Source organism: Apodemus sylvaticus, chromosome 4, assembly GCF_947179515.1.
Source record: "Apodemus sylvaticus chromosome 4, mApoSyl1.1, whole genome shotgun sequence".
Taxonomy (NCBI): domain Eukaryota; kingdom Metazoa; phylum Chordata; class Mammalia; order Rodentia; family Muridae; genus Apodemus; species Apodemus sylvaticus.
In genome coordinates, this window is record NC_067475.1 from 161,000,976 (window position 1) to 161,024,887 (window position 23,912).

A 23,912-nucleotide genomic window follows, 5' to 3' on the forward strand; every position below is an offset into this window, starting at 1 on the left:
GGAGATTGTTAATATAGTTTGAAGGAAGTGAATCATTTGTTTTTTGTTCTTTCTTTCCTTTTTACTTTTTTTTCAGATATTGATCTTAGATATTAATGTTTTACCCAATAATATGCTGCATGTATAATGGTAGTTCAAGAAGACTACAGTAAAGTTGAAAAAAATCCCTATTACCTAGTGTTTCACTTGTTTGATTATTTACTATTACAGCTGTACTTTGGAGCACATGATAGTTGTTCTTTATCATTGTGAGACTATTAAAATTATGAATTACCCTAACTGCACTACTGGTCATAAAAAAGAACATTGCATACAATTTTATATATAGATATAGATATAGATATAGATATAGATATAGATATAGATATAAATATACACAGACATATATACATATACATATATATATGCATATGTATACAGACATATATACATATAGATATATGTATACATATATATATATACATACAATATGTAATATAATGAATAATGATGAACATGTACTCTATCTTATATAATATAGTTTCTAATATTTTAGCACTAACTTCTACTTATATAAAATAGAAGTATATGTTTGCATTATTTTGGGTACATTTTTAGGTACCTTAATATTTTGCTTTATTTATCTCTTCCTTTTCCTAGAAAGCTATATGCATTTATATTTTTCATCACTTTAATTATTTAGTTTTAATTCTGATTGCAGTACACTACTCTAGGTCTCATCCTCACGACCCCCTCTTCCCTCAGTTTAATTTTAATTTAAAATTTTATTTATGTTTTAATTTTTTTAAAGTTTGGGGGAAGTTACCAGGGGAGAGTGTAGATATGGATGGACTAGAAAATGAGTGTTACTGGGTTGCATGATGAGAAATTCACAGAGAATCAACAAAGGACTTACCAATGAATGAAGTCATGGTGGTATTACTCACCATGGAGTAGAGTAGACCAATGAAAAGCTCCTTCAATTTAGAAAGTGTCTTAATTTGCTACTATTATGATAAAACACTGAGGAAAATTCTGGAGGACAGGTTACACTTCACAATATACTTCTAGTTACCAGTTAACTACTGAAAATGTCAGGGCAAAACCAAAGCGAGGCAGGAAGCTGGAGGCAAGAACTGATGCACAAGCTGTGTAAGAGTGCTTGCTGCCTCTTTTCCTGTACCTCCTATCTCTCTTTGTCTCAGTAATAGCTCCTGGGTGGCACCATCCTGGAGTTCTGGGACCTATAAATTCCATTGTTAATCAAGAAAATATTCCACAGACTTTTCTACACAATGGGCCAATCTGTTGTCTCAGTTTCTCAACATAGATCCCTGTTCTCACCAAATTCTTCATTAGTCATTTTTCTATTGCTTTAGTAAAACACCAGGACCAAGGCAACTCATAGAAGTAAATGTTTATTTGGGACTTAGAGATTTAGAGACATTACCATCCTTCAAATTCATGACAGAGGAGCATGGCTGCAGGAAGGTAGGGCAACCAAACAGGAAGCAGAGACCTGGTGGCTCTCATCTTAGGCAGCAAACGTGAAGCATAGAGAGTACACTCCAAATGGCACCTGACTTCTGTGACCTTACATTCTAACCTATGACATACTTCCTCCAGAGATGTCAAGTCACTAAACCACTCAAAAGATTTCACAAAGATGGTACCATAAATTGAGATGCCTGGAATTAGACAGGCATCACATTCAAAATATCACAATGAAACTCCACCTCTTCCCCATTCCCCTGCATAAAATCACTAATTCAAGAAATCTTTGAAGTCATTACTGTGATTCACTCACAGTTATTCTGGCAGCATATCAGTTCTGAAATGTTACATTGCTTTAGTAGTTCCCCTATTCTTTGAAGTATGTATGAAATTTTAACATGATAAAGTAAGTTGCGAAGAACTTAAGCATCTCCATTTCAGACAGAGACTTAATTTCACAGGTTCATATCTGCTCAAAGTAACTGATATTTTCCTTTTAATTTTGGAATTCATTTTTTTATCGATTTCAATTTCGTAAACTATGTAAAATTACAGAAGATCTTGTTTTTTTTCCCTTGTGTTACAGATCTCTGTTATACAAATCATGATTGATAACTTTGCAGATATATTTGGAGAAGATGACCCTATAATTTGTGACAACAGTCAGAAGAGGTCAGATGACATAAAGACTACAGTAAATACTGCTGGTAAGTCAAAAGCTTTGAAATACTGATGAATTAAAGGTTTCATCTGCTTCTTCTCAAGCAGAAGTTCCTAGAGATTAAGAGAAATTAGTCATTAAACAGATGGAAGGATGATATTCTCTGATTTCATAAATTTGTAAATATCAAAGCCCTATTGTGGCCTATTATATTAAAACGTGGGAAAAGATTTTTAAACAATACTTTCATTAAATTATATATTAATATGTGTATATATACATAGGTATGCATAAAGACACACATACACACACATACACACACACACACTCACACACACACACACTCGCACACACACATATATTCTTTCATACATGCATGTAGGACAGAGGAACTCCTTACTTAGACCCTGTACAAATTCCAGCATATTACCTGTTATATTTCTCACCTTTCTTCCCATGGTCCATAAGTCATGTAGGATATCTTGGATATGAAATTATTTTTAAAAAGTTCACTTAGAAACAATTATTCAATTTAAAAATTCATTACACATACTCCCAAGAGTGAACAATGTGCCAACAAGCTTTGCTATTCTTGGACAGAAACACTGATGTTTAATTTCATTTGATTCATAATCTTGCCAAATGCTTAGCATTTGGTATCAATATGAAGTTGCACAGGATCCACTACAACACCTATGTGAGGAATCTTAACAAATAACACATTCAGGAGCAGATATATTGTTAACTCAAGAAGCTTTTGTGTACAGTTCAGAAAATATACTGAAAACTAGTCTGATCTGAAGTGGGGTGAATCTATCATCAGAGAATGTTTTTCTAACTAAGACATTTCTTGACTTCATTTAGCAGGGGACAACGAAACAACTGCAACATATGACTTTCCACAAAGGAAACTTCCTCATGACTAAAGAAGGTTCCTGTCATTCTATTTCAATAAAAGAAACAACTTCAATTATACATTTACCCATATTATTTATTACAAATAGATTCACTCACTATTTATTTCAAGTTATGTATTACATATTCTTATCTATTATAATAAATTGAATTAAATTGTTATTGCTTAGACTCGAATATGCCTGATTCATAATTCTCCATAGTATTTGTAAAATGGCATTTCCAGTACTCTCCTCCACCTCTCTTACTCAGGCACCTATATTCATGCAACAGATCCACTAGAATCACTTTATTAATTTTTTCTTCCAAACTACAATCAAAACGGCATTTTAAGTCCTGCACAATAATTTTGTTAATAGTAATTATTGTCCTAGTTCTGTGAAAATGTACTCTACTAAATTATTTACATTAGGAAAATAGCTCATTTTTTTGAGGGCTCAAGATATCAACATACAGCAGTTCTAATGTCAGGAGGTTGTAGCTAGTGAAGTCGTTCACCTAATTCAGAAGCAGAGGACAATAAATGTTAATATTCAGTAAGTTTTTTCTTTTTAAACATCCCAGGAACCATGAAAGGAATAGTAGAACCTAGTTATACTATTGGTTTGGCCACCAGTTACTTAAGCATAGACAGAATCTAAGGACCATAAATACACCCTCAGTGTCATGTCCAGAATCTTTTTTCAGAGAGAATTCTAAATAGAATTCCATTAATGATCAGCATTAATCATCACACATGATAAGATTAAAGGTGAATCATGGCTTCAAAAAACATAGGAATGGTCAAAGGTTTTAGTGATCAGAGAAATGAGCAGAGTCTGAAGTAAAGGCCACCCAGAGACTGCCTTACCTGGGGATTCATCCTACAAACAGTCACCAAACCCCGACACTACAACAAGAAGCATGTACCAAAAGGAGCATGCCATGGCTGTCTCCAGATGGGCCCTGACAGAGCTCTATAAATACAGAGGCAGATCAACTATTGGACTGGGCTTGGGGTCACCAGTGGGAGGATCTGGAGGGTAGTCCGGAGTACCTGAAGGGGTTACAGCCCCATGGGAATAAGAATGACTTCAGACACTCAGACACCCCAAGACTCCCAGGGACTGAACCATCAGGATCAGTGGGAGGAGTGGTCTTTGGTCAGGTAAAGGCTCAATAGAGGCCCCAACAAAAGGAAACAGACTGGGGTGGGGGGTGGGGGTGAGGTGGGAATGTGTCAGGTAGAGGGACATACACATGGAGGCAAGTGATGGGAGGAGGGGTAGGGAATCTTTGGGGAGGGGGGCTTTCAGGAGGGGGGAAATTGGGAAAGGTTTTACCATTGGCAATGTAAATGAAGATACTCAATAGAAAAATAGATATTGAGAGAAAACAAAAACCAACAAAACAACAACAACAAAATGACCCCAGGATCCCACTTTACACCAATCAGATTGACTACATTCAAAAACCTCAGATGACAACCAGTGTTGTTGAGGATATGTAGAAAGAGGAACACTCCGCCATTGCTGGTGGAGTTGCAACCTGTTACAACCATTCTGGAAATCATTCTGGTGTTTATTTTGAAAAATGGAAATAGATCTACCTGATGACCTAGCAATACCACTCTTGAGAATATACCCAAATGATGCCCACCATGCCACAGAGGCACGTGTTCCACTACGTTCATAGCAACCTTGTGCTGCTAGGTATCTTAGATACCTAGAAGCTGGAAACAACCCAGATGTCCCACAACAAATCGATACAGAAAATGTTCATCTACACAACGGAATACTACTCAGCTGTTAAGCATGAGGACATCCTGAATTTTTCAAGCAAATGGAAGGAATTAGAAAATATTCTGAGTAAGGTATTCGGACACAAAAGGACACACTAATGTTCTCACTAATAAGCGGATATTAGCCAAAAAATGCATAATACCCAACATACAGTCCACAGACCTCAAAAAAGGTCAACAAGCTGAAGTGCACAAGTGAGGACAACTCAGTCCCACTTGGGAGGGAGAAGAAAGCAATCACAAGTGGGGAAGAAGGGTGGGACCTGGGAAGGAAAGTGGACAGTGGTCAGGGGAGTCATGGGAGAGGGGAACCTGATCTAGGATGGGGAGAAGGAAAAGGACTGAAGCCCTGAGGGCCAGCACAAAGAATGTAAACAAGCAACCTTGGAAAGTAGAAGGTTAGGGGGCGGACCCTCCAGAATGTACCAGAGTCCTGGGAGGTGAGCGACTATCAGGCACTAAAGGGAGCAACCTTAGATGCCTGACAGTGGGGAGAGGGAACATAGCCCACCTCCAGCAGGAAGAAAGATAGGGCATCAAATGAGGGAGGGGCATCCCACAGTCACAACTCTGATCTGTAATTGTTCCTCTCTGAAACAACTGCAGAGATAGAAATGGAAAGGAGCCTGAGGAAAAGAGCCAGAGATAGGCCCAAAGTGAGGTCTAGCTCAAGGGGAGGCTCTAAGGTCTGACACTATTACTGAGGCTATGGAGAGTTCACAATAAGGGACCTATCATGACTGCCCTCTGAATGATCCAACAAACAGCTGAAAGAATCAGATACAGACATTTGCACCCAACTAATGGATAGAAGCACCTGACTCCTGTTGTTGAATTAGGGAAGGATGAAAGCAGCTAAGGAAGGAGACCCAGTAGGATGACCAGCACTCTCAATCTGGACCTCTCAGATCTCTCAAACACTGAACCACCAAATAGGCAGCATACACCAGCTGACATGAGGCCCCCAACACACTTACAAAAGAAACCTCCAGGTCTGTATTCATTCAGAGATGATGCACCTAACCCTCAAGAGACTCTAGGGCCCAGGGAGTTTAGAGGTCAGGTGGGCTGGAGGATGAGGACATCCATGTGGAGACAGCAGGGTGGGGAGGAGATATGGGATGTGGAAAGTTCTGAGAGTGGATGAGATGGGGGGATAAAATATTAAGTGTTAAAAAATACATAAATAAATGTTTAAATTATTTAGAATGCTACAGAAGGAATTGAGCTGATCTAGTAAATTAGTGTGATAAATTTTCAAGTCTACGGCCTCACTACTTCCATAAATCTGACTTAAATTTCTAGCCCCAGCCATGGGAGGTTGAGTGCCTTTTGCCAAAGAAATCTTACAGCAATATGTCTAAATTCAACTGATTCTAGCGGTTTATGACTTAGCAACGTCTACGTTGAAAATGAGTTTCTATGGTACATAAAATATTAGACATGTTGACATGTTAGGGAAGCAATTGACAGGAGTATTCTGCTTCTAACACCTATGAAGTGTGACAATAACCCGTACAGCCACATATCAGAATAGATGCAGTAAGTGTACTTACATGTCAGTAGTATTCAAGAAGGTTTTTTTGTAAGTGTAATTTAATTAATTTTTTGATATATTTTTTCTTTACATTTCAAATTATTTCCCCTTTCCTGGATCTCCCCTCTCAAAAAGTCCCATAAGCCCTCTTCCCGCCCCTTGTTACCTCATGAACCCCTCCCTGCTCCCCTTTCCTGGTATTCCCCTAAACTGCTGCACTGAGCCTTTCTAGGACTAGGGGCCTCTCCTTCCTTCTTCTTGGGCATCATTTGATATGTGAATTGTTTCTTGGGTATTCTGATCTTCTAGGCTAATAGCCGCTTATCAGCGAGTTCATACCACTGTGAGGTCAAGAACCTTTGATTGGACTTAAGTTTATTTTCTTTACCTCACAATTGAACAGTTTTGGGTCTTTCATTGGTTTCTCTGAAAAAAAATTTTAGTCTGTAGACTCTAAGAAGCCTGTTCTTTTCTACACTTGATCTTAGCCAAAAGGCCGAGAAGCAATAAACCTGTTCTTTTCTACTGAGATAAAGAAATGGACTGAGCCCAGATGTGAGAGAAGGTGTGCATGTGTGCGTGTGGGGGGGTGGGGGGAGCGTGCGTGCATGTGGGCGTGTCGGGTGGGGAGGAGCTGAGGAGTAGAGGGAGGGAAAACTATCAGAATATGTTGTATTAGAAAAGAATCTACTTAATAAAAAGCAGGAGGAAGAAAATATTCATCAGAAAAAAAAGGAATAAAAATACCTAATTATTAAACCTCAAACTTTAATAGCAAGAAAATAAAATAGAATCATATTTTATACTTATTTTTTCTGTTTTTATGGTGAAGATGTAGAGGATAGAATGAATTCATTTAAGGAATGTATTTTATCCTTGACTATGATTCTGAACTAAGTATCATTGTGATGAGAAGTATAATATACTAATCTACAATACTGACTGACTTTCCTGTAGATGAAGCTTTCTGACTCTGTTCAGTAAAGCATATTTATTTTTAAAGTATCCTGTGATTTTTGCATGTTGGTCTCTACGGTTCATAGGGTTAATGAAGCTGAATTTTCACATATACCTTTGATAGGTTAAAAAAGAATAATGTATTGAGAATATTTGAGAATGAGTATGAATTTCAAAATGTTTTGTAAAAAATTACTTCTCTTCTTGGATAGATATTATTACTGATATCTATCTGTCTATCATTTCATCTATCTATTTAGCTATTAACATATACTTTTCTGAGAATCTGTTATTTAATAAAAATGCCTATGGTTCAACAATTATTAAACGAACATGATTTTAAAACCAAAAGACTGAAGAGGATGAAATGCACTTGTCACTTTGTCAGTTATAGCATAAGCTCTTGAATCTTGACTTCACAATGGCCTGTCACCCTGACTGCTAATGAATCCTCAGACTTCAGTGGTTGGTTTACCAACTGCAGTCTTCAGTTTGTTATATAGTGCCTAGAAGGAAAGCGATAATTTCATATGCATTGATTTGCTCTCAATTCCAGGCTCCACTGTAAAGGTATGTATATAGAAAGCAATTGTTAGCATAGCACAGGAGATGGAGAGGTTTGGAGAGGTGCAGGAATCTAGGTGGAGACTTTAAAATGTACAAGAATGTTTACTTTCCAGAATCAATGTTGATATCCTCATAGGAGCCACAGGAAAGACACACGGAACTGTCACCCGTGTCTGGACAAGATCAACTTCATGACTAATCTTTGAATGCTGGAGTGTTTGCTTGTTTGTACATGTGATTGTTTTTCTGCATTGAGAGTTATCTAGCTTATTATAATAGTTTTGACAGCTCAGCTGAACATCAGGATCATGAAAGCAGAGGTCTTTGGCTTGAGTTGTGGAGATTCATGCAACTACACTTTCAAATGCTAATATACTCCAGCTACTCATTTCTAAGTTTTCACCATTCAAGACAGTTTGGGGAAGGGACAAACATACGCAAAAGAAATTTCTGAAGGAAACTGACATATAGGACAATATAGGAAAGGCCAGGGTGTTCACAGGTATGAAAAGAAGTCTAGAATTTTTAATGATGTTTAATTTTTTAATTTCTTACTAAGTTTCCCATTAGCACATCATTTATGTTCAAAGTTACAATTAGTTTTTAATATCACATTCTTCCTTATTTTGAATTTCATACATGTATACAGTGTATTAAATCATCAGTATAAATGTTGCTATAATATTCCTCAGATCTTCTCTTTCAATATTATTTACTGTTTTTTTACTATCATAAACCTTTTAAAATTTAACATGAACATTGGTCTGATAACTTATCCACTGAGTACTTGTTCTGTTAGGTGGAGACCTGTATAAGGAGTATCTTATTTTTTCTATATGGAAACCCTTGTGAAGAAAGACATTGGAGGAATACATCAAAACTTGCTGTGCCAAAGCAACATAGAACTCACAAGTGGCAGGAAAAGGAATGAGAGACATCAATCTTTATTTAATGATGCATTGGTTGTGTCTAGTAATCTATTATTCTGTGCAACATGTATTCCTTACTATGAGAGGCTACACTTTAATTAGGCATTTTGTACAAAACTAAAATATTCTTTTCTTTTCTTTTTTTTTTTTTAAGTTTATACTTACTTCATTACTTACTGATTGTAACTTTCTTTTCCTCTACTGTGTTTGGGGTTTGGCAGACACTCCCCTTTACATTTCTCAACTCATTTTGAGAAAAGTTTCAAACACATTTAAAAAAAATGAATTATTTACGGTGCCATCCTTCTAGTTGAATTTGGGAACAAATAACAACTTGAAAAGGAGGCAGATTCTGCTTATTCTCTTTTGTTGTAGATGTTAACTAGATATATTCTTTATTTATATTTCAAATATTATCTTCTTTCCTGCCCCCCACCCCCGTGAAAATCCCATGAGCTATCTCAGCTCTCCCTGTTCCCCAATCAAACCCCTCCTGCTTCCTTGTCCTGGTATTCCCCTACACTGCAGCACAGAACATTTATGGGCCTGTCCTCCCTTTGATGTCCAACAAGGCCATCCTCTGCTGCCTATGCTTCTGGAGTCATGGGTAACTTCATGTGTACTCTTTGGTTGATGGTTTTGTCCCTGGGAGCTCTGGGAGTGCTGGGTGGTTAAGAATTAGTCTGGGAAGAATAATGATTTTGGCTGACCAGATGCCCCAGGGTTCCCAGGGACTGAGCCATCAACCACAGGGTACACATGGTTCCAGCCAAAAGAGTGGCAGAGGAATGCCTTGTTGGGCTTCAGTAGGAGGACAGGTCTCTGGTCCTATAAATGCCCAATAGATGCCCCAGCATAGGAAAATCGAGGGGGGAGGGTAGGTGGTAGTGTGTTGGGTGGGGGACATATTCTTGGAAGCAGGGGGTGGGAGGATGGGTTGGGGTATTTCGGGGAGGGGAGGAAACTGGGAAAGGGTGTAACATTTGAAATGGAAATGAGGAATATATTCAATAAAAAGTGCAAAAAATTCCAAAAAAAAAAAAAAAAAACAATACAAAAAGAAAAGGAGGCAGATGTGCCATATCCCATTCACTGCTCTCCCTTGTCCCTGTGTGTGTATGTGTGTGTCTGTGTCTGTGTGTATGTGTGTGTTGGCTTGTTCCAATTCAATTATAATTATGTTTCTATTTATTTTATTTATTTGCCCTTTCTTTCTCCCTTTCCTTCCTTCTTTCTCTCTTTCATTCTTTTATTCTTTCTTTCTTTTGTTCTTTCTTTTTCTTTTTTTTCATTTATTTATTTATTTATTTACATTGCAAATGATTTCCCCTTTTCTAGGTCCCCACTCCCCGCAAGTCCCATAAGCCCTCTTCTGTCCCCCTATTCTTCCATCTACCCCTTCCCACTTCCCTGTTCTGGAATTCCCCTATACTCTTGCACTGACTCTTTCCAGAACCAGGGCTCACTCCGCCATTCTTTTTGGACATCATTTAATTTGTGGATTATGTCCTGGGTATTCAAAGTTTCTAGGCTAATATCCACTTATCAGTGAGTGCATACCATGATTGATCTTTTGAGACTGGGTTACCTCACTTAGTATGATGTTCTCCAGCTCCATCCATTTGTCTAAGAATTTCATGAATTCATTGTTTCTAATGGCTGAATAGTACTCCATTGTGTAAATATACCACATTTTTTGTATCTATTCCTCCGTTGAAGGACATCTAGGTTCTTTCCAGCTTCTGGCTACTACAAATAGGGCTGCTATGAACATAGTGGAGCATGTGTCCTTATTGCATGCTGAAGAATCCTCTGGATATATGCCCAGTAGTGGTTTTGTCATGGTTTCTCCATCTACAGTGATTGAGAGTTTCGCTGGGTATAGTAATCTTGGCTGGCATTTTTCTTCTCTTAGAGTCTGCATGAGATCTGCCCAGGATCTTCTAGCTTTCATGGTCTCTGGTGAGAAATCTGGTGTAATTCTGATAGGTCTTCCTTTATATGTTACTTGCCCTTTTTCTCTTACTGCCCTAAGTATTCTTTCTTTCTTTAGTACATTTGGGGTTTTGATTATTATGTGACAGGAGTTATTTCTGTTCTGGTCCAGTCTGTTTGGAGTTCTGTAGGCTTCTTGTATATTCATGGGCATCTCTCTTTAGGTTAGGGAAGTTTTCTTCCATAATATTGTTGAAGATATTTGATGACCCTTTAAGTTGTAGATCTTCACACTCATCAATACCTATGATCCTTAGATTTGGCTTTCTCATTGTGTCCTGGATTTCCTGGATATTTTGGGTTACAAGCTTTTTGCATTTTGCATTTTCTTTAACTGTTGAGTCCATGGTTTCTATGGTATCTTCGGCATCTGAGATTCTTTCTTCTATCTCTTGTATTCTGTTGTTGATATTTGCATCTATGGTCCCTGATTTCTTCTCAAGGTTTTCTATCTCCAAAGTTGTCTCCCTTTGTGCTTTCTTAGTTGTTCCTACTTCTGTTTTTAGATCCTGAAAATTTTTGCTCAATTCTGTCATTTGCTTGTTTGTGTTTTCCTCTAATTCTTTAAGCGATTTTTGTGTTTCCTCTTTCATGACTTCTGCCTGTTGATCAAGGTTCTCCTGTATTTCTTTAAGTGATTTTTGCGTTTCTTCCTTATTGGCTTTTGTATTCTCCTGAATTTCTTTCAATGATTTTTGTGTTTCCCTTGTAAGGGCTTCTAATTTTTGATCCATTTTCTCCTGAATTTCTTTAAGTATGTTCTTCATGTGTTCCTGTACTAGCATAATGACTAGTGATTTTAAATCCAAATCTTGTTTTTCTGGTGTGTTGGGGTATCCAGGACTTGCTAATGTTGGAGAATTGGGTTCAGATGCTGCCATAATGCCTTGGTTTCTGTTAGTAACGTTCCTACGTTTGCCTTCAGCCATCTGGTCTCCCAGGAGTTAGATGGTCTTATTGTCACTGGCTGGAGCTTCAACCTACTGTGGATCTTTAAGGTTATTTCTGCAACACTGGATGACTGGGTTTCTTCTGGCACAGATTACTGATATGCTGGCTTCCTCTTTTGTGCCTTTGGAGCCCTTCTCAATCTTGGCTCAAGCAATGCTATACTTAGGTTGTCAAGGTCAACCAGGTGTTCTCTGTCTGCTCTATTATGGAGGGAAGAAGTTGTGGTGGGGGTCACTCCCTCTGTTGATTCTCACATAGGACCCAGGTCCTACGATGGACTGGCTTGCAGATGAACCGCCTATGTGCTCAGTTCCTGAGTGCAGGAAGACCCCTGGTGGTTTGCACCACCAGAAATCTAAAGCTCAGGGTGTTACAGTACCTAGTGATCCTTTTGTGTCCCTGCAGACAGCAAATATGGCAGCGGGGCTTCTCTCCTTCCACAGCTTCCTGGGCAGGACACGGGCCCCGAGCCCGGCGGGCTGGCAGACAAAAGCCGCCTATGTGCTCAGTTCCTGAGTGCAGGCAGACCCCTGGCAGTTTGCACCACCAGAAATCTAAGGCTCGGGATGTTACAGTGCCTAGTGATCCTTTTGTGTCCCTGCAGACAGCATATTTGGCTGCTGGGCTTCTCTCCTTCCACAGCTTCCTGAGCCCGGTGGGCTGGCAGACAAAAGCCGCCTATGTGCTCAGTTCCTGAGTGCAGGCAGACCCCTGACGGTTTGCACCACCAGAAATCTAAGGCTCCTTTTCTTTCTATCTTACCTCCTTCCTTCTTTGCTTTCCTACCTCCCTCCTTCTGTCCATCTTTCTCTCTCTGTCTCTCTTTCTCTGTCTCTCTTTCTCTCTGTCTCTCTCTCTATCTCTCTCTGTCTCTCTATCTCTCTGTCTCCCTGTTTAACTCCCCCCCCCTCCATCTCTTTCACACTTTCTTTCAAGAAAGGACTGATCTCTCTATGGGGAACAGAACAACTGTGATCTCCTGACAGTTCCAGGTAAGCCAGAACTATATCATCATCACCATCATTTTACATTTGTATCTTCTCACCAAAAATAAAGGAAAGGGGAGTCAACTTGGCTAGCAGATAAAATTGATAAAATTAAATCATTAAAAACTCAAGTATGAAATTTCATCAGAAAGATGAAAATGGCCATCTTGTGGAACATCATGAAAGTAGCTTCTCCACCACCCTAACCTGACCTTACCACCACTTCTGCTTATTTCCAGCTCCTGAGTGCAGGAGTTACTGAGTTTAGGCAGTACAGAGTTTAGCATGGCAGGCAGGGACACACCTGGGGTCTGAAGACATGCAAGATCAACTGTCAGATTTAAGGCAGAAAAAAAGAAAGGAGAAAAAGACTGATCAAGGAATCAATAACTTTCAAATGGGCTTGGGTATTGGTAGTGGGAAAGGAGTTTCCATCCTTGGTGGTTAAAAGACACAGCCACATTGGAAAGTTTAAACTTTACATGTCCTGTTCACCTCTGAGACCTCAATATGGTGGCCAGGAAAATAGGTCTCTGAGCTGGCATAGTGGCACAAGCCTTTAATCCCAGAAGACACAGGCAGATCTCGAACTGGAGACTAGCCTGCCACATATAGTGAGTCCCAGACTGGCCAGGGATATACAATGAGGCCCTGTCCTTAAAAAATAAAACAAAACAAGAAAAGGAAAAAAAACTCCCACAAACCAACAAAAACACAAATCGTGCCTCTGATATCCAATCTGGGCAGCAGACCTGATTGTCAATCTGGGCAGCCAGGCTTCTGCATCTCCTCCTCCCTAACCTCACACGGAGGCTGCACTTGTGAACTCTTCTTCTCATCAGTGCCAGATGGAGCAGCACAGGCCTATTTATATGAGACAGGAAACTCCCTTCACCCATGCCTTTGACTGGACACCCGGCACTGATTGACTAAGTCTGTCGTACCCTATGTTAAAGACTGGTTCTTTTTCTTGCCTTCTCTCCTTTACAGAGGTCAGGCCAGCATCCTACTCTTGGGTGTTACCTGCTTCCTTTCCCTCTCTTCCTGAAACCCTTGCATTAATTCATCCAATGATCTTTCAGTATATCTCAACTTTTCTAAAAACTGGGTGGACAAAATAGTGCTTCATGAGCAAATGACCACCTCTTGATGAACAACTGATTGCTCCTAATCTACTGTTGGGCAAGTGTCCCAGATAGACATGCAACTGTGTTGATAACAAAATGAATTCTAGCAGGAATGAAGACATCTATCCTGAGTGTGAAGAAGCTGAAGGTTCTGTTTAGGTCAAAGGTCAAAGATGGCTCAGGGTAAAATAATAGGCAACATGAATTCTCTGGGATATCTCGAGGAACTAAAAGGATATTAGCCCCCCACTAAAGAACAGAGATAGTAATAACAGAGAGAGGTCACTGCCTCTCTCCTGAAGCTTCCAGAAAGACACTGTGATACTTGAGTCAAGGACCTGCATCTAGAAATTAGGAGTATGGCTTAATAGTTAAAAGCCCAAGTTCTAGGGACAAATAGTTTAGGTATGAATTTCAGCTCCTTTGTTTTCTGGTTATGTGAACTAAAGAAAATTATTTAATATTTCTATGCAACCTTTTCCTTATTTGTAAAATGGGAGTTTATAATAGAGTAATAGAATGTATGTGATTTCAGTATTGTAAGTATTACATTTTGGAAGATGCTTAGAATGCTTACCTTTTATGCAGTAAGCTCTAGACACTGGTTATTTCACTATTACTAGTAATTCATTTAAAGAGACACTTTCTTAGTGTGGGGAAAGCACTAGCCTTGATTTCAGAGACTGCCAAGATATCACAACAGAAACATTGATTTTTGAATACTCTACTTGAAAAAGAATACTGCGCTTCAAACCAAGGATGTCAGTAGTCTTTATTAGGTTAAATTATCGTAATCATGTACAACAAAAACGATTTTAAGTTTGAACAAAAAAGAGACAAGAGTTATTTAGGCTACTACAGATTACAAAGCAGGATATTCAAAGGGCTGTTTGGAGCCAGGCAGATGGTGGGCACCTGCAGTCCTAGCTCCTTGGAATATGCTGAGGTATTAAGCCCAGGAGTTTAGAGACCTGCCTGAGCAACATAGTGAGACTGTAATGGGATCTGTTGCCCTCTGCTGTTAGTTTGAATGAAGCTCACATACATAAAATCAATAAATAAACCTTTAAAAAATCTATTCTATCTGTACTCTAATTTTAAGGGGGTTGTTAATGCCTTGCTGGCGAGTTGGAGACAGTCCAGATTAGTTTGCAAATTTAGCTGTCAGAGGTCACTGTTAATGTATAAGCAATGACAGTCTGCATGGCTGCAAAGAACAGTGAATGTTGTTTAAATGATATACATTGCTTCTCTTACTGCTACTAATATCAGAATTTTCTAAATATGGACTGATAGCTTTTAGTTTTTTGTTTTGGATATTTGGTTAATATGTTTTGTCCCTGTCTCTCTGAAATTTGATTTTATATCATTTACAAAATGTTTTGTTATAATTATATAAGGTAAAAATCTTTTTTTTTCTGGAAAAAAAAACCAGCTTAGGAGAGATGTGACATGGCATAGGAATTATTGTTATTGTTATTATTATTATTATTGACTGTATGAGTCAATTTCTATAATTAGTTCTGCCTTATCTATGCACCTCATCTAATCATCAATCACATTAGTTCATTTCTTTTAAGAATCCATACTAATGAAAATAATAGTTATGTGATATTTGAGCTGAGTTTTATGAGAAAATGAGTCAATATCCTTTCTACTTTCCCCTATTAAGCAACAACAAAACACAGATGTTAACCCTGCCTTTAACCACTTCCCCACTGGATTTCTGAGGCAGGGAGGGAAGACCTTTAAACCCCACTCCCATCCCCAAACAAGTTGACAAAGACATAACTGGGAAGAAACTGGAGGTTTTTGACACCAGTCTTCCTTCACTTCTTGGAGCTCTGGATTTCAGAGCCTAAAGGATGCTGTGGTCCCATCCTCCCAGCGGATGTGGCCCAGTCTGGACTCAATGGAGCTTCAGGTCATTTTTTTCCAATGTGAGCCCCTAGGTTGGAGCTCTGGATCACTGAGGTCCAGAGGATGCTGTGGCCCAGGATTCCAAGGCAATGTTGCCCGGCTTGGGCTCACTAGAGCTTCAGAACCTTTTTGTTTTTGTTTTACTTCAGGAGCCACTCAGTTCCTGTGGCTGGGGATCTGAATTTCTGAATATGAAAGAATGCTATGGTCCCAGTTTCCAAGAGAAGTGGCCCATCCTGTTGGTGTCTCTGAAGCTTGGAGTCTTACTAGTTTGTTTTTGTCCTGTGGGACCCCTCTAACCCGAAGTAACAACAACAACAACAATAATGTTGGATTTGATGTTGTAGAGGTCAATGTACAATAAATTCACAGAATAAGAAATTTAAAATGATCAGAATACACACAAATAATGCACAGTGCCTGATGGTCACAAGCCACACCAGAGAATTCACTCATCCAAGTAAGTAAACACAGGAAACAGGAATCATAGCAAATGGAGCTTCAGGAATTGTGAGCCGTGAGCCATAGGGCAGAAAAACAGGTGGCCAGAAAAGCCAACAGCATTGAAGGGTCCTGTTCTTTAATGTCACCAACCAAAGAACAGTATGTTAATATATATCTGCATGCCAGGCGTTCCCTCTTTCTCCATGTTCGTTGTCACCTGGACTGAGTGAATGGTGGAGCTAAGGGCAAGGAGAGCACTTGTGTGTGCTGAAGATTCCTGTTTCTCCTCCATGACAGGTCCACTTGGTGTTTCTTTCACTGAGTTCCCAAATTTCCACAGGTCCTCGATTTGTGTGTCTCTGTTTGTCTGCCATGTAAATCCTAAGTGCTCTACTTTGCCCTTTTCACGGCATTGCTGTCTGGGGTTAAGCCAGCAAGTTTTTGTTGTTGTTGTTCTTTGATGCCTTTTTGTTTCTGAGCCTCCATCATTTGCTGCGTGGAGAAGTGCAGTTCTCAAAAATTTTTTGCTCTTTTTTTTGGTGGGGGGAGGAGGCTCTTTGTCCTGCTTTTTCTGTTGTTCTTGGTTTGGTTGCTTGAATTGTTCACTTTTGAATCTCAGCTTGCTCATTTTGTCCACAGAAGATCCAGCTTGTTGTTCCCTATAGCATCTGCCACTCTCCGTTTCTGTGGACTGATGTGGTGTTCTTGTACTCTCTTCTGGCTGGGACCTACACCATGCCATTTGAGAAATGGACACTCATGGGGAATAGTCATTCATTGCAAGTGGTGGCCACACTCCTCGTTCTGCCAGCAGGCCCCTGCCTCTCCTCCCTGTCAATGTTAATGGTGTGTAGAAGGCTGGGGTGTGGCTATTCAGCCCAAAGACTGTGATCCTCTATATATCTTAAGGTGGTTCATGGGGTCCCTGTGGACATCACGTTCTCTGTTATCCTCATGCAGTTCACTCACTTCCTGTGTTCCATTTAAACCTCTTCCCCAAGCCTGGAAGTGTGGTTGATTGATACATTGTGGTACATGCCCTTCCCTTCCAGTTCATGTGTGTGCCATGCTTGCAGTCCTCTGGATGCTCAAATTGTACCCAGCAGTCAAAAACAGGCCACTGATGATCTATGACTCTTATCAACCTAAGACAGAGGCATGAACTGAAATGCCTTATTTGTTTATTAATAAACACTAATATGGCCGTGTTTGCTTAAATAACACAAGTAATCTGCTAGTGTCCTCTGGGATGGGTAAGAGAGAGTATAGACACAGTCGTAAGCCAGATGCAGCAACCAACCACCATAATTCCCAGGAAGGACCATAGAGGATAAGTCAATCCAGTGCCCCAGTCCAGCTAATTTTTTTTTTCTTTTTTTTTTTTTATTCGATATAATTTATTTACATTTCAAATGATTTCCCCTTTTCTAGCCCCCCCCACTCCCCGAAAGTCCCGTAAGCCCCCTTCTCTTCCCCTGTCCTCCCTCCCACCCCTTCCCAGTTCCCCGTTCTGGTTTTGCCAAATACTGTTTCACTGAGTCTTTCCAGAACCAGGGACCACTCCTGCTTTCTTCTTGTATCTCATTTGATGTGTGGATTATGTTTTGGGTATTCCAGCTTTCTAGGTTAATAACCACTTATTAGTGAGTGCATACCATGATTCACCTCCAGCTAATTTTTAATAAATAAATAGGAAGGAATTGAGCCCTTCCTCCAGCCTTGAGCAGGGTAATTCAGACCTTGTTTTGCCACAGTTGCCTACCTAGGGTGGAGCCTTCAGAACTAGGAGAAGTCTATTGTTCTTCCAGATCTGCAGCTTCCTGCAAGGAGCCAGCTACCCACTGAGCAGTTGAGCCTGTTTTCCTGACCAGATTCTGGCATATTGGGGGATGGGTTTCTCCCCTTTAAATTCAGAGTTATCCATTAAACATTGGGCCTTGATCAGAACATTGTCGGGGCTTCACAATTCTCTTTCTAGACCTTTCTCTTTCAGCACCCCCTGTCCCCTGCTCTCCTTCCAGGTGTACCCAGTTTGACCAAGGCTGTGGGATGGCAAACACTCCTGGAGCACATTTCATTGGTTCAGTGTGAAAAGCTTGAGGGATGTAAAAAGAAAGGACAATAGCTCTACCTGTGAGATACATCCTCAAATCTTGAGGGAGGAGGCATGGGCCACAATAAACTAAAAAACAAATGCTCACCCCACTGAAGACAGGAGTGGAGTGGGGATTCCCATGGCCAAACTACTGCAGAAGATGTTTAGAGCATGCCTTGGGGTGGGACTGTGCATCCATATAATTCCCTTCAGAGTATAGCAGGCCGCATCAACTCAGAAGTGAGCACCTTGATGGTCAAAGCCTGAAATGCTCCCTTAGCATCAGAAGGTTCTCAGATACCTAAAGAATGCAACTTTTTCTCATTGAGGGTGGAATGTACCCTCAGAGTACCCAATGAGCTCCAGACCACAACAACCATAAACTAGCTCCATGAGTGAAATGCAGCACATAAGACCTCCACGGGAAGTGTGGAGCATCCGCACTAAGGCCTGTCCTCCAGGGTATCCTGAGTGTTCGAGACCGGAGAGGGTCAGATACTGGCCCCCCCACACAGTGTAGCAAAAGGTCATTGACAAAAAGAAACTAGCCTTTACCATTCAGCCCCTCTCTACATGGCCCTACAGAGGAATGCAGCAGCTTGGGGCAGACACTCATCCAAAAAAGGACTCCCTTTTCAGACAACGGGGAATGCCAGAGCCCCTTTTACCATACTTTCTTTTGGCCCCCTCAGGCCTCTTACTGCAAAATGGAGCACAGCTGACACACCAAGAAACAGAAAGCACCACCATCAACTCAGAAGTGAGTACCTTGAGGGTCAAAGCCTGGAATGCTCCAGGAGCACTGGGGGGTTCTCAAGCATGGGGCATTCCTGCAATGGACAGGGAGGACATGCATTGAAATGGATCAACCTCCCTTCTGGCCTTGGGGAAGAGGTTCAAATGGAACTCAGGAACAGAGTGAACTGTGTGAGGACTTCAAAGTACACATGTCCACAGGAAATCCAAGAACTACAGTGAGAAGTGCAGAGGTCACAGCGTTTAGGCCAGATAACTACACCCCTGTCTTACACATAACCTGATGGTGTAGGGAGGAGACATCCAAAGCTGGAAGACAACATGTGGAAAACACAACATTATACAACCCTTGCCACAGAATAAAATCAGTCTCTGGGGAAAAGTATAGCTCCAATTGCCACCGAAAAAAAGAAAGAAGGAAAGAAAGAAAAAAAGAAATGAAAGGAAGGAAGAAAGAAAGAAGTTAAACAGGACTTCATCTAAGTTCAAGAAACAATGACACTAGAGGGAAGATATAACTGTAAAATAAAAACCATAATCTTCTATTGCCTTGTTTTATTTTGTCTGGAGATAGCATTTCTCTTTGGGTAACAACGGCAGCCTTGGGACTTACTCTGTTGACTTAGCTAGCCTCAAACCCACAGAGCCACTTGCACCACCATGGCAAGACAAACACTAGAATATTTGTTCTTGTTCATTTATTTATTTATTTATTTATTCATTCATTCATTCATTTTTGATGTATATGCATGGCAATCTGCATATATGCCTACATGCCAGAAGAGGGCACCAGAACCTAGGAGGACCCTCTATGTGGCTCCCTTGGAATTGAACTCAAGCATCCATAGAAAGAGCATCAGATAGGTACCTTCCATCTGAGCCATCTCCAAAAGCTGTAATCTTCACTGGCCAATTAATGCTAATATCAGCACAAATGAAACATAATCAGTAATCACTTGAGGTTATTGATAAAAAGGTAAATTCTAATAAGATGGAGGGTAGATATCTTGTGTCATTTAAGGCATATAAATAATAAATGTTTGTCTTTTATCCAAAATCTAAATAATCAAGGTGGGGTAAGAACTCATGGGTTGGGATTAACAATTTCTACCACATACTGTTTTGTTTTTGTGTAACGTAAGTAGGAGTCTCCTCAGACATAAGTCTGGAAAGGTAAAATGGATAATTTTGAGGGGGTGGGACAGGGTGTATTTGACATAGGATTTGTCGGTGTGGAGAAATCCCTGTCAAGGAAGAAACTCAGTTCGTCTTTTGCTGCCTCTCTGAGACTGAGATTAAAAGCATTTATATCTACTCCCAATTTCTTGTTCTTTCTTCAACCCATGGAAGTTTTTGTGTTAGATTGTTTATTTGTTTCTAATTTCTTGTTTTGTCATTTGATTGACCTCACCAAGATGTATGTTGCCATGTGGATGGTATCCATCTTTCCATCTTGGCTAATGACCTCCCGAAGATGGAAGCAGCCCTGTGACTTAATTTGGCAGGTCATATTTTTTTTCCTCTGTTTAGTAATCTCTAGAGAACCAGAACCCAATTAAACCCAGTTTGAATGTGCAGAATTGTGAGGAAGCACCTAAAAGCAACCAGAAGTCTCATAAAATCCCAAGATACATGAATCAATCATTTGTATTTGTACAAAAATCGATGACGGAAGACCAGAGCCTCAGGTAGCATGCAGAAACATAGAGTGTTTATTCTGCAGAATCCAACAGCATGCAGGAGTCAACCATTCTCTAAAATGGGGACCCCGAAAAAGGTATGCATGCCTTCTTATAAGTAAACAAGGGAACTTTCTAGAAGCATTAGGTAATCTGCAATTTCATTGATGGGTGCTAGAGTCTAATAGGTGCTTCCTGTTCTGTATTCCTGTGTCATGAACATTCAACCATGTGATGAAATAGGGCTGCCCAGCCCAGAAGGTTTTTTCTGTGATATGGTATTTCCCAATCTTTGTGATTGTTCTCAAGCTGTTCTTGGGGATTTTATGATCTGTTCTGGATTTTATGGTCTGTTCTTTGAGCTCCTGTTTTATGACTTAGTATCTAGAACTTATGGTCAATGCCTGTAGCTTGTGTCTTATAACTTTTAAAAAATCAAACCTGATCCTTAAATGGAGGTAAATGAGGTCCTTAAAGGTAGATGAATGGGGTTTATATCGCCCTTTCAAATTTTAAGTCTTATTGATATTTTTCATTAAAATGCATAATAAGAGACAAACATAATTAATTGTCCTTGAGTCCTTCTACATACCAGGCAGACTTAGCTAGTTTTGGTTTATTTGAGATGGAGTTTCACTGTGTAGCCTTGAAAGACAGAGGCAGAAAGAACTATAGACAGACAATAAAGAGTGATTAAATAAATAGATAAATATAAATATTTATAGTTATTCTGGAAATCCTTCTGTAGGTAAGACAGACATAGAACCCAGAGATTCGATCGCACATTGGATAAGTGCAATACTGTATTGATTTCAGTAGTCTGATTGGTTGTTTTTTGTTTGTTTGTTTGTTTGTTTGTTTGTTTTTGCAGGAATTGTGGCCTAGTACATACTAAAAAAATAAATAAGTAAATCTCTTTCAAACACAAACATGCAGTGGGTAGTAAATAGGTAATAGAAAAACATACATGTGAGAGAGGGGACATGAACCAGTTTCAACAGCCCTCAATGCATGTCTCATTCATCTGTCTATGGAGGAGAGATTAGGGAAAGTTGCAGCATGGAAACCACAGAAGCTTCCAGAATCAAGGACCAGAACTATTTACTACATCAGCAGCTATTTGACTGAACCTTTAGATTCAAATGTTAGGGATTCTGACCCCTTCCTTGCATGCGAAAAGTAATGAAAGAAGCCATGGATCAAGGGCACAAGAAATTTGCAATTTGAATAGTTGTTGTTGTTGTCGTTGTTACTCATAGGTTTTTTTTAATTGTTTTTGTTGTTGTTGTTGTTAGTAGTGGTAGTTTGTTCATTTTTAAGTATCTCAAGGATATAAGCATTATTTTATCTGTATACCTTAGAGATAATCAAGTATCTATAAGTTAAAATGAGAAAACTAGCACACAAATGTATTGTATTTCCCATTGTTCTTATTTTATGTAACTAAGGAGTTCCTGAGACATAACTCTATAATACTAAAATGGCTGACAGAATCTTAACAAATAGCCCTTCTGGCTTTTCCCATTATGTTTCTATTTTTAATGGGTTTAAGTCCCTCCATACACAGGACAAGCAATTGTCACCTGACATGCAACTACAAATTTAATTTTAGCTGATCTGACTCCTTCATCTGGCTTCTGATAGAGTTACAGGCTGGCAATAAGCCAGGCAGGCAGGCATTTCCCTCACCAAACACACAGACACACAAAACAATAATAAAATCAGGTCTACGGGCATGTTGGCCATCATTGGTTTCCAGGACTGTATATGCCCCAAGAATTGTAGATCAGGGCCAGAAGTCTCACCACCCACGGGGAAGGCAAGAAAGAGCTGACAGCCATCCACAACTTTAATTTCAGCAGAACTGACCCCTTCATCAGCATATGAATGCACCAGACATGCAAGGGTTCATAGACAGAAAGACAGACCAGAAGACAGCCAGGCTGGTCAGAAGGCAGACAGTTAGACAGGCAATCAATGCCCTCCCCTTCACAACACACAGAAAATAAAGAATAAAATCATGTTGTCAGGCTTATTGTGTAGCAAAGGTAGCCCTCCTCTTTTTTTGGGGTTGGGGGTAAAAACTCATAAAGTCACAATGGAAATCATTTTTGTGGTTTCTCAGATGATTGGGAATAGTTCTACTTCAAGTCCCAGCTACACCACACTTGAGCATATACCGAAACGATGCTACACTTGCCACAAGGATACTTGCTAAACCACGCTCATAGCAGCTTTATTTATAATCGCCAGAATCTGGAAACAACACAGATGCCCTTGAACTGAAGAATGGTTATGATGCAGAAAATGTGGTAGTTTTACACAAAGGGAATACTATTCAGCCATTAAAAACAAGGACATCACAAATTTTGCAGGCAAATGGATGAAACTAGAAAATATTCAGAGTTAGGTAACACAGAACCAAATAGACATGTGTGGCATATACCTACTTAAAAGTGGATATTAGCCATAAAGTACAAGACAACCATGCTATAATCAACAGACCTAAAGAAACCAAGAAACAAGGAGGGCAAAAGAAAGGATGGATAAATCTTTCTTAGATGGGAAAACAAAATAGATATTGGAGGTTGATGGAAGAAGGGAACTGGCTGGAAAAAGGAATGGGGAGGTGAGCGGGCCAGGGAAGATCTTATGTAGGGAGAAGACGGGATAGAGAAGAAAGATCAGTGGGAGTGGGGAGGCAATCTCGAGGATGTTCCAGAGACCTGGGATCAGGGGAGGCCCAGAGGGTCTATGGGTGAATCTAGCTGAGACTCCTAACAGGGAGAGAAATGGATCCTGGACCCAAAGTGTCCACTTCCTTTAGCCAGGCAGCATTCCCATTGCAAGGATAAGGATAACAACCCACCTACAAAGCCTTTGGCCAAAAATGTGTCCTGCCTATCAGATGTCTAAGTGTGTAAAAACACCCAACACAACAACAACAGCAGCAGCAGCAGTAGCAAACACACTACTATGGATTGAATAATAGGTATGCCCACATGCACTGATAGTGGGAGACTTCAATACCCACCAAGGGACCTCTCAGAAATGGACAGGTCATCCAACAAAAATTAAAGAGGGAAATATCAGAGCTAACAAACATTATAAACCAAAGGGACCAAACAGATATTACAGAA

General features: G+C 39.9%; 2 protein-coding genes and 1 pseudogene across 13 annotated transcripts in view; 2 read left to right on the forward strand and 1 right to left on the reverse strand.

Moving 5' to 3' along the window:
* The window catches only part of LOC127683533 (rho GTPase-activating protein 20-like), a 429,795-nt gene that overhangs the window by 205,281 nt on the left and 200,602 nt on the right, over positions 1-23,912 (forward strand). For 10 of the 12 annotated variants that reach the window (XM_052180861.1, XM_052180864.1, XM_052180865.1 and 7 more), the window contains 2 exons: positions 2,060-2,180; positions 2,999-3,211. The exons of 1 other annotated variant lie outside the window; for it this stretch is intronic. In XM_052180861.1, coding sequence (XP_052036821.1) covers positions 2,060-2,180; positions 2,999-3,060 — 183 coding nt within the window. In that variant the 3' untranslated portion in view covers positions 3,061-3,211. Of the gene's footprint in view, positions 1-2,059; positions 2,181-2,998; positions 3,212-23,912 lie in introns of those variants that run through there. One more of the 12 variants, XM_052180870.1, reaches the window with a different exon arrangement.
* The window catches only part of LOC127683530 (rho GTPase-activating protein 20-like), a 574,487-nt gene that overhangs the window by 17,657 nt on the left and 532,918 nt on the right, over positions 1-23,912 (forward strand). The gene's annotated exons all lie outside the window — the stretch shown is intronic.
* Positions 6,783-6,874, reverse strand: LOC127683982 (uncharacterized; annotated as a pseudogene).